At 44.5% G+C, this 18,821-nt stretch overlaps 2 protein-coding genes across 6 annotated transcripts in view; both read right to left on the reverse strand.

The window, feature by feature from the left end:
- The window catches only part of ret (ret proto-oncogene receptor tyrosine kinase), a 34,984-nt gene extending 32,302 nt beyond the window's left edge, over nucleotides 1-2,682 (reverse strand). For all 3 annotated transcript variants that reach the window (XM_017424222.2, XM_017424221.2, XM_025007639.2), the window contains exon 1: nucleotides 1,078-2,682. In XM_017424222.2, coding sequence (XP_017279711.2) covers nucleotides 1,078-1,414 — 337 coding nt within the window. In that variant the 5' untranslated portion in view covers nucleotides 1,415-2,682. The remainder of the gene's footprint in view (nucleotides 1-1,077) is intronic.
- A 2,077-nt stretch (nucleotides 2,683-4,759) lies between these two features.
- si:dkey-192p21.6 (uncharacterized protein LOC565246 homolog) overlaps nucleotides 4,760-18,821 on the reverse strand; it is a 29,496-nt gene continuing 15,434 nt past the window's right edge. For 2 of the 3 annotated variants that reach the window (XM_017424284.3, XM_017424283.3), the window contains 7 exons: nucleotides 18,509-18,630; nucleotides 17,340-17,463; nucleotides 16,920-17,006; nucleotides 15,129-15,206; nucleotides 10,866-10,936; nucleotides 7,759-7,871; nucleotides 7,506-7,687 (listed from right to left, as the gene is read on the reverse strand). In XM_017424284.3, the coding sequence (XP_017279773.1) occupies nucleotides 7,506-7,687; nucleotides 7,759-7,871; nucleotides 10,866-10,936; nucleotides 15,129-15,206; nucleotides 16,920-17,006; nucleotides 17,340-17,463; nucleotides 18,509-18,630 (777 nt within the window). Of the gene's footprint in view, nucleotides 7,688-7,758; nucleotides 7,872-10,865; nucleotides 10,937-15,128; nucleotides 15,207-16,919; nucleotides 17,007-17,339; nucleotides 17,464-18,508; nucleotides 18,631-18,821 lie in introns of all 3 variants that reach the window. The other variant, XM_017424282.3, reaches the window with a different exon arrangement.

Raw genomic sequence — 18,821 nt, forward strand, 5'->3', positions numbered from 1 at the left:
ACCCGCTGACGGGCATCTCGTTACCCGCTGACGGGCGTCTCGTTACCCGCTGACGGGCGTCTGCGACACGCTGACGGGCATCTTGTAACCCGCTGTCTGTGACCCGCTGGGCGGGTTTCAGGAACTAATCGCCAAACAAACTTCCACAGCTGCTTGACAACCCAATTCAAGATGGCCGCCACAGCCAACTGACCCTAAAAACGCATAAAATGGCTGTAACTCCGCCAGTTTCACAGATATAGTAGTATCTGAGACTGATTCTCAACACGCAGTGAAAGCTCTGCTTTAATTCTGGAGTCAACTCTGTGTCTGTTAGCAAAATATCTCATGAGCTGCTGGACGGATCCGAGTGAAACTTTCAGGAAACAACCTTTGGACGTGCGCCTACAACTGATTAACTTTAGGAATCAGCACGATCTAAGATGGCTGCCACAGCTAGTCAACATTAGAAAACACAAACACAGATTTTACACACACAGAGCGACAGTTAGGTGTGGTAGTAGCTGAGAGTCATCCTCGACACACGCTGGGTTGAACAATAAGTCTGGCATGTTGACACGAGCATGAACACACATTTCTGTTAAATCATGACGCAGGTGATGGCAACTTCTTCTTTGAAGTTTTAGTAAAAAGCCAGACATTTAGTCCTGTTTGTCCACAGCCGTCCCTGCGTGTTGAGGTCCTGAGCCGTGACGGACGCTGTAAAAATAGACGCCAGGAGGGGGACGGTGTTGGTTCAGTTGGGCTCTGGGATTAGAATATTAGAATAAAGCTGCAGGTCCGTGCCTCACATGCCGACCGTCGTGATCGCCCTGATTCTAAAAACGCTTTCACACACGAGCGGGTTTCAGCTCCAGCAGCTCGTTTCTCTCAGTTTGTGCAGATATTGATGAGTTTCTGTAACCTATCCTGTCGTAGTCATGATGTGTGAGGGAAAAGTGATGGTTTATTTATTTAGTAAAGATAAAGATGGAAAATGTTCTTTAAATTAAAACTGAAGGTGCCAAAGGAGCCAACAGAGTTACCTTCCATGTGTACTTCAGTGCAGCGTTAAATTTATTTTGAAACGTTTCTTACCTCCAAGCAGCAGCAGCATTCGAAGCACAGCAGCGATTCCCTGACAAAACCCACAATTTGTCTCCATATCCACGAAGCAGGAGGGAAAAGTTTCCCAGCGAAAACACGGGTCCCAAAAGTTCCTTTCAGTGAAGAAGAAGAAGAAGAAAAGTGATAAAAAGCAAAGAGGTGGCGTTAAAAGCGGCGTGTGTCCTGCCGCTCCGGGGAGCCAGATGTCCTCAGAGTCCCATGGAGGAGCTGCTGTGTGCCGGTCCTGAGGCTGCAGCTGGGCTGAGTGTCTGTGAGGAGGAGGAGGAGCAGCAGCAGGTTGCACAACATGTACAACACATAATTTCATGTTAAAAAGATCAACGATCCAACAAACTTAAGATGAGACACAACCCCTTCCCCTTTAATTAAAGGGCTGTTTCAACTTTTTCAAAACGTTCTGTAGAAAGGAGTTCAACAGTAATTATCCTACCTGTCGTAGATGGCTCTTTGAAGACCTCAGTTTGGAGAAACAAAGTTTAATTGTGACGGGACTGACGAGCTGACAGCTAGTACCAACAATCGACATATTAAAACTAAACACAGGGGCAGGGGGCGTGGCTATAAGTGGGCGTGGCAAATCATAGGCCCATCCACTTTTTGGCCTGTCCAGTCAAACAGGTTAATTTTTTCTTTGTTCTTAATTAAAAAATATAAAGAAAGGTTGTACTCTAACTAAATAATTTGATTTGTGAACTGACGACATGAAGATTTAATATAAATGGTTTGTCTTTGATGTTTTATCGGGCTGCTGCGTCTGAAGCCGGTCCAGCAGGTCCAGTCGGGTTGATGGATCTCAAAGCTGGGTTTGGGAACAGGTAAGGAGGGCAGGCTCGGTTTGTTCTGCCTAATTCTGCTGATTGTAGTGGAAAACTTTTAACTCCTAACAGGAATCATGGGGTTTGACTCTCCGGTCTGTATGAGTTTTATGGATCTGGTGTTGTCTGAGTCCAGATCGGATCCTAGGCACAAAGTCAAGCTCGTTCCCAGCCCAGTTTGGACTCCACCAGGGCTGCCCCTCGTCTCTTGTCCTGTTTGTGGTCTTCGTGGACAGGACTTGAAGGTGCAGTCGTAGGGAGGAGGGTTTGGGAACCTCGGTCTCGTCTCTGCTTTTAGCAGATGATGCGGTTTTGTTGGCATCTTCAGGCCATAACTGGAGCAGTTTGCATCGATTGTGAAGCTGCTGGGATGAAAGCCAGCGCCTACAGGTCCGAGGCCATGGTTCTCAACTCTGGGTCGAGATAAGTCTCAGGTGGGGGAGTTCAAGTATCTGATGGGATGGTAGGATGGAGCAGGAGATGGATCGACAGATCGGGGCCTCGGCTACAGTAATCAGGACATTGGTTCGGTCGGTTGTGGTGAAGAAAGAGTTGAGTTCCATTTCCTGCTCCGGGTATGTTCCAGATCTCATCTGTGGTCATGAGTTATGGATCATGATCGAAAGAACAATATCCTGGATCCAAGCGGCTGAGATGAGCTTCCTCCGTAGGATGTTCGGGCTCAGCCTCAGAGATCAGCTGAGGACCTCCTTCATCCAGGGGAGCTCAGAGTAGAGCCGCTGCTCCTCCTCATCGAAAGGAGTCAGCTGAGGTGGTTCATCATCGGATTAGGACGTCTCCCTTTGGAGGTTTTCTGGGTTTGTCCCACTGGGAGGAGACCTCGGGGGCAGATCCAGAACTCTCTGGAGGGATTATGGATCCTCTCTGACCTGGGAACGCCTCGGGATCCTCCAGGAGGAGCTGGAGAGGATCTCTGGGGAGAGGGAGGTCTGGGTTTCTCTCCTGGACCTGATGCCTCCATAACCCGACCACAGATAAGAGGTAGAAGATGGACGGATGGACGGACGGATGGACGGATGGACTGGAGTCCCCAGTAGAAGTTCATGTAAACAAATGAGACTAAGAAAAATAAAAGTTAGGGATGTGAAGATCATCCAATGCATCAGTTGACATTTCACAGCTCATTTGTAGATTTATGCACCGTCTCAGCTGATAATATATGGTCACTCTCATTCTGAATAGACGTAAAGTTTTTTGTTGCGCCATGGGAGAGTTTGAGCATCGTTATGTGACATTAGCAGCACATCCCAGCAAGGATAACGTTTCCATATGTGAGCCACATCTACCGCGAGACACAGGCGCCATAAAAATCAATGAAAAGAAGAAAATGCTTGGTGTTAAAATACAGTCTTAATGATTTTTAGGGAGCCATCTGTAAAGACGAAGGACAAATGAGTTTAGAGTTTAGCTGTAACTAAGCCTGAAGTGAAAAGCAGGATAGTTTTTATTCAACCCCTGCAGAGATGTCATGAAGACAGCCATTTGGCCAACTGGTCATGTAGATATTAATCCTTGTCTAAGGCTGAATGAAAACCATCACAACGCTCTGTAGACTGATCTCTGAGGTTCTGAGGTCACATCGTACTGCACCTCACACCAGCCCTCAGTTCAGGACACCAGATCGGGCTCGGAATAGAGTCTGATTCAGTCTTCAGGATGACAATCCATTGTTGGGCCTCCAAGGACGGCGACAGGCTCGGTTTGTTCCCCCTGATGATTTGCACCACTTATTGCCGAGCAAGAGACAACTGTTCTGCAGACTTTAGGGGAAGATTTTCCATCTTAACAGGGACCATGGAGTTTGACTCTCCAGTCTACATGTGTTTTGTGGATCTGGAGATGGTGTATGATTGTGTCGACTGTGGGGGGAGTATGGAGTACTCTGTACCAAAGCAGGAGCTGTGTCCACATCCTCTGCAGAAAGTCAAGCTTGTTCCCGGTGCAGGTCGGACTCTGCCAGGGTTTGTTCCTCGTCAACAATCCTGTTTGTGGTCTTCATGGACAGGATCTCGAAGTACAGTCATGGAGAGGAGGGTGTCTGGTTTGGGAACCTCAGGGTCTCGTCTCTGCTTTTTGCAGATGACGTGGTTCTGTTGGCGTCTTCAGGCCATGACCCTTCAGCCGAGCTGTGATGAGAGTCAGCTCCTCCAAGTCTGAGGCCATGGTTCTCAACCGGAGAAATCCTCCCTCCGGATCGGGAATGAGTTTTTGCCTCAAATGGAGGAATTTAAGTATCTGGGAGTCTTGTTCATGTCTGATGGTAGGATGGAGCAGGAGATGGATTGACGGATCAGGGTTCTGTCCACAGTAATGAGGGCGTTGCCTCGGTCCATCGCAGTGAAGGAGGAGGAGCCAAAAAGGCAAAGCTCTCGATCTACTAGTCCGTCTACAAGCCAACCATCATGAGATGTGCATCAAGATCCTGGATCCAAGTGCCTCCGTAAGGTGACCGGGTTCAGACTTACAGGTGAGGCGAGGAGCTCCATCATCCAGGGGAGCTCAGGGTGAAGCCACTGCTCCTCATCAAAAGGAGTCATCTGAGGTGGTCTGGGTATCTGATTAGGACTCCTCCCTCCACTGGGAGAAGACCTCGAGCTACAACACGCTGAACAGATTATCCTCCTCTATGGTCTGAGAAGGCCTTGGGATCCCCCAGGAGGAGGATGGATGCCAAAGTTTGAAACATCTGAGCTCCTGCATGACTTCAGATAACTCTCAGCTACTACCACATCAAATTGTAGAAAGTTAACTGGGTTCCAGCAGTTTGTGTTTGTTGTTCATGTGATGTACAGTGATGGTTAATGAGCCGTTCAGAGTTGATTTAAATACAAAGCTTTATTATTACCGTTCAGAAGCCCTGCAGCGTTTAGGCAATGTTATTACAGCTTTGTGGAGTGTGTAATGGGATACCTCTCAGGAAGAGGAGCCTGATGCCGTTTCATTTCATTAACTGGACGATCATTTCATGATGTACATGATGTACACACCACCTGAGCTGATGTGACGGACCGGTCTCCGTCTGTTCAGTGCTGCGTTAGACGTAAATCACTTAAACTGTCAGTCAACGTAAACCCTCATCTATTAAGGCCAGTATCTCCTGAGCTGTGACCGTCGGAGACTAGTTTGCGACTCCACATTCGGAGAAAATACATAAACTTTCAGCTGCTGCGCTCCTGTGTCGCATGGATTTTAGGCCTTTTTAAAACAGATCTTCTTAAATAGTCGCCGAGTCATCGCTGGCATGTACGACCTGTCTCAACCAGCTTCAAAAATCAGTTTCCACAGGTCAAAACTGCACAAAGGAGGGTGGCGAGAAAAAATATCCAATACGTGACCAGGATACATGAAAAACCTCCAACTAGAGAGAAAGCTCCATATTTGTTTGGTCCAGATTTCTCAATGACCCTGCATAACTGCTGCCCCCAAAACTGTGACTTCCTGGTGAATTTGGATCTAAATAATGCAGAGAGTTTGTGCGACATTCGCAAACGTGTCCTAAGTTTTTAGTCTCAAACTACTGTCCAACGTTCGCAGCCAAGTGAGACCCTGGTTCACTGAATTCTGAGCATCAGGAGGCTGTTAATTTTGGAAAATTACTTTTTTTTTTTTGTGCACAGTTTGCATAACTGAATTCTGAGCAGAGCACACTTCGGCCCCCTTTGTACCCATCTTGGCAGCCGCCCCACGTTTATAAATTAATCTGCTGGAGTACACTTTCGAAATGAAGACAGGCGGATTTGGACCGGTTTCATAATTATTATTTCTCATCTGTGTAGTTTTTAGACCTGGACATTTGGGTCTGTAGAGTCTCTAGAAAAGGATTCTGGATGGCTGCAAAAAAAATTAAGACGAATTTGAGACACCCGAAAGGATTCTCCAACTGTTTTTGAATATAAATTTGTCTCATGTTTAAAACTCAAACGGCGAGCCTCTGGGACTCGCGTTCCGAAACATTCCCGGGACTTTCCCGTTAAAGCCACCCACAAACTAGTCTCCAGCAGCTACAGTCCTCCTCCTCCTCCAGATACTGGCCTAAGCTGGTAGCTTTAGGTGTTAAATATGTAAAACAGTTTAAAGCCTTTGTTGGGGTTCAGCTGATGAATTTAATTTGGGTAATTTCCTTGATTTTCTAATCGAATGAGTGCAAGAAGTGTCAGGTCCATTAACAACACTCCTTTATGAGCTGTGCATCTTGACCCCTATTAAAGTACTGACAATTGAACGGCAGATGGTACACACACACACACACAGAGGAAGAGGAGGAGTGACCATGACAACAGACCCGTAATGGCCGGCAGTGTGCAGAGGAATCACTTGGCCTAATTTGTTAAGTACCACATCAGTTTATCTAATTTATTCAGTCTTTTTGTGCAGAAAACAAGCAGCATCAGATAAATCCTGAGAGTGCCGCAGCGACAGCAGAGCAGACATCTTTACAGATGAACCGGTGCTTTTAATGGTTTTCATGGATTTTTACGCCGAGCCGCGGCTCATTTCTAATATAAACACTGATCGTTTCCTCCGAACGCCTTCATTTATCAGGAAACTGAAATAAAAGTGGGCAGAAAAACAAAAACACAGCCCTGGAAGTACCGAGTACCAGGTACTTACCCAGTACTTTTATCTCAGCTACCTGATTTTATCTAGGTTATCTGATAAATTGGTACTTACCTGGTTCTTACAGGGTACTTTGCTGGTTCGTACCCGGTACGTACCTGGCACTTAGCTAGTACATAGCAAGTACATAACAGCTGGTACTTACATACCTCTGTTACTTAGACGGTACGTATTTGGTACATACTAGGTACAGAACCGGTATGGATCTGGTATTTATCAGGTAAGCCAGGTAAGTACCCAGTATGTGCCAGATTGTACCTGGTTCTTTGCTAGTACATAGCAGGTACATACCTCTGGTACATACCACTGGTACTTAGAGGGTACATACTTGGCACATACTGGGTACATACCTGGTATTAATCAGGTAAACCAGGTACTTACCAGGTACATACATAGTGTGTACCCATTAGTACCTGGCACTTAGCTAGTATATAGTAGGTATGTACCGGGTACTTAGAGGGTACATACTGGGTATTTAGCGGGTACGTACTTGGTACATATCAGGTACAGAACTGGTACATACCTGGTATTTATCAGGTAAGCCAGGTAAGTACCCAGTATGAGCCAGATTGTACCAGGTAACTTTGCTAGTACATAGCAAGGACATAACTGCTGGTACTTACATACCTCTGGTACATACCACTAGTACTTAGAGGGTACATACTTGGCACATACTGGGTACATACCTGGTATTTATCAAGTAAACCAGGTGAGTACCCAGATTGTACCTGGTACATACATGGTGTGTACCCAGTAAGTACCCAGGGTCATTTATTTATACCTAAAGGTAAATTTTCATTCATTTAAATATATGAGCTACAATGAGACAACATCATAAAACTCTCATATGTTAGGATATTTTATGTGCCCTACCTGGGTTGTCTGTTTTTAATGATAACAAGGTTTTAGTGATTACAGAATAAAAAGTGGGACAGGTGATCCCGATTAGATTCTGAGGAAGAACTTCTTCCTGTACAGCAGGTAGGCGATGAGCACCCACAGCGCCGTTCCCCACAGGTTCTGCAGCAGCAGCTCCCAGTGGCTCTCCTGGAAGCGGATTTCCCAGCTGAAGGGAAAGTAGAAACCGAGGAGGGAGTGGCCGACGTACACCAAGATGGAGTTCATTCCTGCAGGTGAGAGGAGGCGGTCATTCTGAAGCTTTTCTGACACATGCCACATGTTTGTAAACAGACGGTACCTGGATTTATGAAGGGCTGTCCGCTCCACCAGCCTTTGATATCGATGATGAAGAACATGCCTCCGAGCAGCAGGAAGGAGAAGCAACCCATGCACATCACATAGGACAACGACCTGAAGAAACAGACCTTCGGTGACTCCAAACTCCTCACAGCTTGTTGTGATCAAGACGGTTAATTAAAAGGTCTGCGTCTACATTTCTAACAAAGACGCAGAAATACCCGCACTGCACGGCTAGGGGGGGAGAACTTCTACGTTAACGACAAATAAAAAATAAAAAAGACAATTTTAAGCCTGTATCTGACTGCTTGGAGACCAGATGGAGGCAGAAGATTGTGAGAAAACAGATTCACTGAATTACATCTTTTACATCTTTATGTGCAGTTTCTGTCATAGTTTAGTCACTAAATGTCTTCATTTGATTGCAATTTATTCTGTTTTTTTGTCTTCAGTCAGTCATAAATTTGGTTTTATTAGTCCTTAAACCCTCTGAAAGCTTCTCACATTTCTTGCTCTTTGACTCGAGGAAATTAACTTGACAAAAGTTTCAGACACCCACACAGACTCTCAGAGAGTAAAGCTGCCAAACAAAGTTTTTGAACACGGTGAAATTTCAGTGAGATGAGAAAAGTGTTGAAACTGAGAACCCTCGTGAGCGTTTGGAGACATTTTAGAAACTCGAAGTGGGAACGGTGAGTCCTGAATGAAATGAGCTGAAGAAGCTGAAACTCAAGCTTAAGCTAAATGTAGCAAAAGGTTGTCAAACTGTGGCTAAAGCCTTAAAATAGTAAAAATCTAGCTAAAAACGAAAAGTAATGAGTGAACCACTAAAACCTGCAAAAGGCTAGCTAAAATAAATGGCTGGCTTTCCCTTTTTGTAAATTAACAATAGCTGTAGCAGAATTAGCATTTGCAATAATAGCATTAGCAGTAGCAGAACTAGCATTAGTAGAATTAGCATTAGCAATAGTAGCTTTAGCAGTTGTGGTACTAGCAGTAGCAGAGTTAGCATTCGCAATAATAGCATTAGCAGTAGCAGAACTAGCATTAGTAGAATTAGCATTAGCAATAGTAGCTTTAGCAGTTGTGGTACTAGCAGTAGCAGAGTTAGCATTCGCAATAATAGCATTAGCAGTAGCAGAACTAGCATTAGTAGAATTAGCATTAGCAATAGTAGCTTTAGCAGTTGTGGTACTAGCAGTAGCAGAGTTAGCATTAGTAGAGTTAGCATTAGCAATAATAGCATTAGCAGTAGTAGTACTAGCAGTAGCAGAACTACCATCAGTAGAATTAGCATTAGTAGAATTAGAATTAGCAATAATATCATTAGCAGTAGTAGTACTAGCAGAAAATGCTGAAGTAGATGTTTTTGAAGAGATCTCCGTGTATTTTCATGGGGAAATCCTTTAAATCCTCCTGAAGGAGCTGAATGGTTAGATATATGATAATTAGCTGTGGCAGCCATCTTGAATCGAGTCATTAAAATCTGTTCAGTGAATCGTACAGACAAACAGCGAGTGATAATTACCCTGAGGGCAAACATGTAACGTTTGTGACAGTTTGGTCTGAAGCTGTGGAGCTGTGCCAAGCAGCCGAATCCCTGCCTGCCTCTGAGTGCAGCAACGTTTGATGAAATACCATCTAATGTAAAACGGGCTCCTTACCCGGAGCTTTTTATTTTTTATTTTCCATCTCAGCTGAAGTGGGGCCAAACAAAAAAAATAAAAAAAATAAAAAGTCTCTTGGCTGAGAGTTAATTACCTCCAGACATGGAGGCAGGGAGTGGCACTCAGGAGCTCAATAAGCTGTGCATGATGAACGGCCTATAAAAGCCCAGCAGGTACAGTAACAGAGAGGGGGGAGGCAGGGGGTCTCAGAGGAACATCCTGGAGAATCTGCTTACACATCACACACATTATGGCATTCTTCCTGCTGCAACGTTAAAATGACTCTCAGGGAGGGAGGGAGGGAGGGCCACACACCCTCAGCCACGCAGAAACATGATCGCCCACCTCTGTGTGTGTGACTCTGTCTGTTAGCAAAACATCTGCTGAACCACTGGATGAGCTTTAATCAGACTCAAAGTAATCAATGGATGTGCACTTACTGGAGTTAAGATGGCCGCCACAGACAAGCGACCATGGGAAACAAAAACTGTCTTTTTGCATCTAGCTACTGCTTTCATAATTTTAGCTTTTAGCTAGCCTTATGCTACTTTTAGTTAGTCTTTAGCTTCTTTTAGCTTTCAGCTAGCCCTTTGCTACTTTTAAATGGACTGTATTTATATGGCGCCTTTTTAGCCAATCAGGCGACTCGAAGCGCTTTACAAGGAACTTTTAGCTTGACTTTAGATACGTTTAGCTTCTAACTACCATTTTTGTACCTTAGCTTTTTGCATCTAGCTACTGTCTTCATAATTGTAGCTTATAGCTAGCCCTTTGCTACTTTAAGTTAGTTTTTAACTTCATTTAGCTTTGAGCTAGCCCTTTGCTACATTTACCATCGAACTACCATTATGGTACCTTAGCTTTTAGATAGCTTTTTGCTACTTTTTGGATGCAAATACTGTCTTCATAATTTTTGTTTTTAGTTTTTGCTATTTTTAGCTATTCTTAAGCTTCTTTTAGCGTTAAGCTAGCTTTCTTCTCTTCTTAGCTCACCTTTTGCTGTCTTTAGCGTCTAGCTAGCATTAGCTTTTAGCTAGCATTTTCCTACTTTTAGCAAATCTTTTGCTGCTTTAAAACCAGAGGATTGTTACTTTTAGCTTCAGTAAAGTCATTCAGTGTCTTTATATGAAATGTAATTTCCTTATTGTGAGTATTTCTACTCTAGTACCTTCAGGTGGGATACTTGTGAGTATTTGGTTCTGGGCCGAAGAGGATTCTGTGTTTCAGCTGGAGGAGTGCCGATGAAGATGTCGGGCAGATGTAAAACCGCTCCGCCTCACACTTCCATCGCTCAGGGTGATTATTTACAGGCGTAGCTGCCCTCAGAGGTAAATAAATGTGTTTTAGCTGCCTTGATTTGTGCCTGCTGGAAACTCATCCCTGTTTTTTTTCCTTTTTGTGAGGAGAAGTGTCTGGATTTAGAGGGTCAGGAAGCACTTACCAAAGGTTTTTATTGACAGGAATAAATCCTCCGTCTCGTGTGCACTCACAGAGGACGGCTGCAGAGGTTCCCTGAGGGTGGAAATCAAACAGATTTCAAATCGATGGAGGGCGATAAAGCAGTAAAAAAACGAGCAGCGACAGATAGTCAGTCCGGCAGATTAACCGATTATCTCAAAACCACCAAAACGGGCCGAGCGACGTTAAACTACACCTGTCACCCGCCACTGACAGGCGGGCGACAATGTTTTTAACCTAAACGTGTAAAAAATCCCATGTACTATTAATAAAGTAATCACTGGATGTTCATCTACAACTGATTAACTAGTGGGGTCGATCTAAATCAACATGGCCGCCACAGCTAATCGACCGTAGCTTCAGACACTGAGCTGAAACTGGTAGTAGCTGAGACTGATCCCCATCCTACACTCTGAGGATGATAATTATAACGTTAAATACAACTTTGTCAACCTGAAACTGTCAGGAAAGGCAGTGGGCGATATGCATTTCTTCAAGGCCTTCAAAGGAAGTGCCAAGAATGTGAGAAGCGATCCATCACCCAGAGTTTTATTGACCCATCTTCTTCATCTTTACATGTGATTTAGACGCATGAAGAAAGGTTTCTGTGCAGCGCGCGGCGGATCAGAGCCCAGACGTGCTCGTTAGCTGGATATCCATCATGTGTATAGATGACAGAATCGATGGGGTGGAAATAGCCTGGCTGGGGCGGGATCGTGTCTCCAGGCCATGCAGGCGGCAGGATGTGGCGTTTGGGGGGGGTTGGTGCTGGTATGTGGGGCAGTCGCTCAATTTCAATCTCACAGTCCTGGAGCCTGATCGTTGAACTTTAATTAACTGAGGCGCTTGTTTATTACGAGGAAGATGCACGGCCGTGTCGCACCGTTCTGCAGGTTCTGCTCGTTTGTTCCAAAAAAGTGACTTTTGTTGTCAGTGTTTACACCGTCTCCCTGTTTGTAGTTTCCAGCTGTTTACAGAGATATTTTAACTCGTCACGGATCAAAACATTTGGCTCGATCAGGAACACCGCGCTTCCAATTTTAGCAACTTTTAGACCTATTTAATTGTAAAAATTAAAACAATGTACCGTCTAAATATGGGTGTTGAACGTAGTAAAATAAATAAGATTTTCAAAATAAAAATGAATAACAAATATATTCCAGTTGTTATGATTATTTTCAGCATTCATGACTCGTTGTCCTACATTTCCCTGATGGCAGAAATTAGATTTAACTTTATTTCCACATAAAAAATGCTTCAAAAACTTTATTTTCTGAATCTACTTCAGCATACTTGCTCTGTTCCTCATGCTACACTTAGCTTTCAGCTCCCATTTAGCCAATTTTACCTTTTAAAATGTACTGTTTTTGCTGATTTCAGCTTCTGTTTTGCTTCTTTTAACTAACAATTCATTCTTCAACATTTTCTCCAAAAATACAATTTCTCTCGTTTTTGTTTGTTTATGCAAATAAAAGCACAAATAATATTTTTATTAATATAAACTCTCCATTGTTTCATGTTGCCTTTAATTATTTATCATCCAAACTCTGAAACACTCTGGGTTTTTATAACATTCTCACAGCGTACGTCCTGTTAGGGATGAATTAAAACAGACAGACGCCTGTTTGTAGTTTTCTGAGCAGGAATCGTTCTGAAGCTAATATTTCTGCGCTCGTGTCGAACTGAAGAAGCCTGAGAGCGGAGCCTTCAGAACTCTGGTGGGTCTGTGGACCTCCTGTCGGCCCGCTCCGGGTGGAACCGCCACTTCTTCACCGTGAGAACCCGTTCATGTGAAGAACACCAGAGACAGCTGAGCTCTGCTTCTGGCCTCCAGCCGGAGCCAAAACCGGGTCAGAAAAGTCGATATCAAGAGCGGGACAAACGCCAAAACTAATTCTGCTTTCTGCGTTTGTTCAACTAATTAAGGGCGTTCCTTTAAGGAATGCATATCGCCCGCTACTTTTAGTTTGGAGCCGTTTTGGTCTATGCGATCTGTCCGAGTGTCAGGGATGACTCTCAGCTACCACCACTCCAAATCTTTACCTCAGTATCTGTAAAACTGACTGAATTATGACCAGTTTTGTGTTTTCAAAGCTCTGGCTCTGACAGACAAAAACATTATAAAATAGATTTAGCACAAAATAAAAGACTCAAATCCAGCACATGTGTGAGAAACGCTCGGGGGGTTTAATCATGCGGTGATTCTGTGTTTGAGGTCCGAGCGTTGTTCTAAAATCAATAAAAACAGTCTGACCTCTCTGACGAGGAAATCTAATTTATTTTGATTTTCTATTTAGGTTTACCAGGATTTAAAGTCCTGGCATCGATCTTTCACCGAACGCCGTCTGATCCTTACATCCTGTCTGTGGACTTCACGGCTCCACAACAGCAGCAGAGGTAAAACTCATAATCATTTAGTTCATCACTCCGAGCCTCCGGGACAAACCAGACGGATCTCATTTATTTCAGCTCCCTGCAGCAATAAGTTTCAGCAGCGAAAGACACAAAGGAGGACGATGGTCATTTAAAGATGGAGGTTAATTCTCACAGAAACTTCCCTTTATGGCCTCTTTAAAACCTCTCAGACTCAGTCAACATGAAACCTCCCGGAGGAGAAACTGTTACTGCTTTATGTTGATGGAAACTGCAGATTTCTACTGTTGGAGGAATCTGCTTAGATTTAAAAAACAAAGCGTCTTTTTAAACTTTTACACGTTGCAAACAAATCACAAGAACCATCAGGTTTCTGTCTTGGACAATACAGAAGTGTAGTTTTAAACACTCAGAGCGAAGAAGCTCTTTAAGCTGCATCGGCGAGCTAGCAGGCGAGATTTGAGAGGGTTTTCAGTCCCGTTTCTTGAGTTTCTGCGACTACGTTCTTGTAGTTGCAGAGTTGTGGCGGGCGTCTCGAACTTCTCTCAATTTAGTTTCTGTAAATCCTAGAGCCCTGGATCTGGATCTGTACTTTGAGACGTCCACGGAGATCCGAGGCTCCATTTCTAAAGTAGATTAAATCATAAACATGGATACAAAGCAGCCGATACGGGCAACAAAATAATGTGCACAGCCAAGAATACAGTTTCGCTCATGAAATTTCAAAACCTGCCTGCTTAAACCGCGGCCACATGGTTATCTGGCTGCACACACTCGATAAATGTGTCCATTTTCTCACAGAATTGAGTCTCCAGCTAGAAGTGGCCTGAGCCCGGCTCTGCTCAGCGTTGGCGCTCTCGTTAAAGCCTCCTGTCGGGTTTAGAAATGCAAAACAAGCCGTCTCATGTAACATCTGCCCTGTCCCTGAGGGACACCGCCCCTTCTTAACAAAACAAGAGTCCAGCTTGGCTCTTGTTGTGTTCTGGGACCACCAGAAGTTACAAACCTAAAAGCCTCCAAACGGGTTCCGTTTGATCAAACGACGGTCCATTTCTGTATCAGAGCCGCCTCGTGCTCGGTCTGAGTTTTGGACACTTTGAGTTCAGGTTAAACTGATTTAGCAGAATCTAAAACCACATGTGAGGCAGAGACAGGCGGCGAGCGTGTTTCCCCCCGAGGCGCTGGATACCCATGTCTTCCCGGAACCATGGATGTGGTTTAATTGTGCTGAGGTCACACACATCCTCTGTCCTCTGTCTTCTGTCCTCGGTCCTAACGAACGGCTCCTGTGAGCCCGACTGACACCCAGGAAAACAAACTGAACTCGACCTGCGAGGCGAAGCATCCGAACCAAGAAAGTTAAGATCTCTGTCCGAGTCAAAGAGAAAAATAAATAACATAAAATAAGGGTGTCATTAGAGCATCGTTATTACTGACCAGTATCCCGTTTGGAGCTCTAAACCCGGTCCTGTTTGGAGCTCTAAATTTATTTTATTTTATTTATTTTAGCTCAAACTGTTCTCCTCCACACAGGAAGTGAAGGCTCTCCTCCAGAACCCGCTGTAGAAACGTCGCTCACGCTTCAGGAATTCTTTTTTAATCTGACATAGTTTTTTGCACGGCGTCTGTTTGTTTCAGGCTTAACTCGTCAGTCAGGGAGTGACAGACACAGCTGTGTGGTTGCCATGGTGACCATAATGAGCCACTGATTCTTTTGCTCTTGGTTCTACTTTGAACTTCTTCTACGTCAAAATGTGGGCATTTTCTTTGTTTTTTTATGTTGGGAGTTTCAGCCACCCTTACAGATTTCTTCAGAAATATTCTAGTTTTTTTTTAACGCGATGAAACTGACTGTGCACGCAGCGAAACGTACCAGAACGACGGCCCACACCAAGTATCGGCCGAGGATGTGATTGTTCCTCCTTTTGTAGAAGATCATGATGTTTCCCGCCTGCGGAGGAAGAGAAAGCGGTGAGGACAGATAACCACGTGAGCCTCTGGTAACCAAATAGTCCTGGGATGTGGCGGTTCCATTCCGCCCCGTCCCGTGGAACCAGATGTGGCGTGTACGTCAACTGATTAATTTGGTGATGATGAATCCATTTCAGCCGAGAGCATTAGCGTGGACAAAGACAGAAGGAGGGCGGCGGACACCTGGCGTGTTGTCTAAGGCCCGCTGACTGACGGGCTCAGAACCCCCCAATGGGAATTAAGCAATGGAGCTGCTTTTGTGAAGCAAGTTCCCACAGAACAAATGGTTTTAAGTGACACCGACCCCATCAGAGACGCAGGTCTGAGGAGCAGAAGTTCTCTCCTCGCCTTCTGACTAATCTGTGTCAATAAGTCAGCAGCTGCGCCCTGAAGTGGGAGAGGAACTGTTTACTTTTATTGAAGGCAGAGTTAACTGAGCCTCACTCTCTGCTCTGTTTGTGACAAAGAAATCCATGTTTGTGTATGTTGTTGGTGCATAAAACCAGAGAGTAACTGCACTGAACAAACGTGCACGAGGCAGATGGTAAAACCGAACACCCCGGTGAAACTGGAGGGGGGGTTAGAGAACCGCCGACTGCTGGAGACCAGCTGGCGACTCGAAACAGAGAATATTGGAAAAAAAGGGTAAATTTTTCAGTTGCAGTCTTGTTAAATTTAAAATGTTTGCAACCAGCATGTTTTGAAAATCTTAACCGCCCACATCGTACCGGCCTCGACCCGCTTTGTAGCCCCGCCCCTCCATGGTTATGATTTAATCTGCTGGAGGGAACTTCAGCAACAAGGACAAGCAGATTTAAAGAAATCAACGTTTGTCATCAGCGTGGTTTTTAAAATCTGGGAGCTCCTGCAAACGTTTTGGGATGTTTGAAGACTCCGTCCAGAATTCCGTTCGCCATCGAGTCGCCAACAGCTGCAGCCATTTTAACCCATCAGAGGCCAGGAGCTGATCTCCACACGAGACAAGCCTTTTAGGCAGACGGTCGTACTGAACATCACGGTATTCCTGAAAGGAATCTCAACAATTTGTTGTCTTTAAAACCAAAAATCAAACTGAGCTGCAAGAAATTTGATACAAGTCAGACTTCTTGTTTTTGTGAAGGGCCTTGAAATTACTTTTGGTGAATTAAGAGTTTTAAAACTGGAATTAAATCTGAACTTTACAGTAATCTGCAGGTATGGTGCTGAGGTGGAAAGAGTTTATTAAACCCTAAAACACTGAAACGCTGAAGCCAAAGTACGACTCTGAGGATTTCATCTTTGAAACGAGACTCCAGCTCCACACACGAGCGTTGTTTGTCCAGCAGCACAGAAAACTGCAGGATTTTTCTGTTCAGTGATGAAAACGATCAGAACGTCCCAGGAGCGCTGCCTCACGCTCACCTGGATTCAGTTCTTCAAGAACTCAGAACCGGATCCCAAACATTTATGAGCTTTCCGCCAAGAACAGCCTGACTTCGCCTCATTTCAGGACAAATAAAACTACAGTTTGTGTTTGAATTTACGTTTCCTGCAAGTAGACCATTAGCAGCAAACCGAACATTTATTTAAATGAATACTGACCCAGTTCGGCTCATTTTGACCGCATGTATTATTAGGTCTGACACTCCCGCGACAGATTATTCTGAATGCACATTTTTTGAGTCACATGAGAGAAACAAGCGACCCGGCTCACCTGCATCCCCAGAAATCCCATCACCACTGAATTTATTGTCCCCAGAACCCCCTCCGGGTCAAAGGGCTGCACTGTTTGGTACAACTCCTGCAGGAAAAATAACAACAATGAGCAAATTCACGAGTTCACCTGTTGATTCATGAAAAACAAACTATAAGTAGAAATGCAGGACTCCTGACTGCAGGAGTTCCTGGTCTGTTATCTCTTGGTGTTTGTGTTCAGGATGACTCTCAGCGACTAAAAATTGTAAAACTGACTGACTTCTCGCCATTTCTGTGTTTGTTTATTAGCTGCAGTGTTCATTTTGAAAGAGTTTCACTCTGAAAGTTCATCTTTTTTGAGTTTTATTGAAATCTGTCCAGTGTTTCATGAGATATTTTGCTAACAGACACACACACTACTGCCTGCCTGTTGGCTCACCTTGCAGGTAGGATATCTGTACATGTTGTCACCGAACATCCATCGGTCGATGAATCCCGCTGCGCCCCCGGTGCAGTTCGGGTAAAGACCATCGTCGCCGATTCCACCGGCTCCTAAATAACCTCTGATGACAAATAAGACAACTTTAAAAGATTTAAATCACTCCAGAATACAAGAATACTGAAGTTTATGATGAAAACAATAATCAGTCCCTGTCGATCCCAGGTTCTGCTGAAACTGCACCAAACCCAGAACCCAGAGTGAGGAAGATGGATCCTCTGCCTCCTCTTGTCTTATTGAACTGGGCAGACTGAGATTAGTTAATTATACCCTCTGAAGTCTCCACCACCGACCCATAAATCACTGTGGTTTATAACACCTGCAGCTGTGCACGCCGACACCTCTGCGGCCGCGCTGCGGCTCCGGGAAGAACCGGATCAAATCTGAACGGAAGCAGAGATGCTGGCTGCGGCGTCGTTACGGAGACGGAGATGGAGATTAAAAACACCCAGCGGAGATCAAATCTACACAGTTGGTCCGAGCTGCAAGCTAGCGTTAGCATCGCAGCACAGCCAGCTGCTACAGGAAGTTAGAAAACAGATAAAAACTCCCATCAGCCAAGAAAATAAAACAATAACTCAGGAGACGGTTTGTGATTCTCGATTATTGCCAAATTAAAAGTTAGTTTTATTTTTCCAGTTTTAGCTTCTGTTGGGCCAGTTTTAGCTTCTGTTGGGCCAGTTTTAGCTTCTGTTGGGCTAGTTTTAGCTTCTGTTGTGCAGGTTTTAGCTTCTGTTGGGCTAGTTTTAGCTTCTGCTTGGCTAGTTTTAGCTTCTGTTGGGCTAGTTTTAGCTTCTGTTGGGCTAGTTTTAGCTTCTGTTGGGCCAGTTTAGCTTCTGTTGTGCTGGTTTTAGCTTCTGTTCAACAGTTAAAATAATTCAGCTGATATTGACAGTTCAGCCACTCAAATAGACTCAGTTTCAGCATCTTTTGGAAATTTCATCAAAGCCCTTCAGCCGTCAACATTCACACTTTTTGTTTTTGTTTATTAAAACAGGCCGAAGAGCCGAAGAGACAGCAGCCTCATTCTGCTCCTCTGGAGTTTGATTTTAATAAAACCTGACTCTAGTTTTCCCCCAGTGGCTCCTGGATCAGCGGTTTGGACTTACGTGGGGCAGTCGGGTACAGGCATGAGGAAAGTGATGCACAACCACAAGGTCTCCAGCAGAACGATGATCAACCACTGAGGCCAGTGAAGAACAACATCCTGGGCCAGCTTCCACCAGTGATGCTGCGAACACAGACAATGGCAGAAATGTCGGGTTTTTAGGTTTTCTTGATGTTGATTTTGTCAACAAACTTCCTGTCCGCCATGTTGGAAGACAGGCCGATAACCAGACATTTCTAAGAACAAAGAGATGAGCAGAGCTTTTACTTTTTCAGCTGAAGGAGAGAAAACTGAGGAATTATCAAAACAAAAGG

Source organism: Kryptolebias marmoratus, linkage group LG22 (genome assembly GCF_001649575.2).
Source record: "Kryptolebias marmoratus isolate JLee-2015 linkage group LG22, ASM164957v2, whole genome shotgun sequence".
In the NCBI taxonomy this organism is placed as follows: Eukaryota; Metazoa; Chordata; class Actinopteri; order Cyprinodontiformes; family Rivulidae; genus Kryptolebias; species Kryptolebias marmoratus.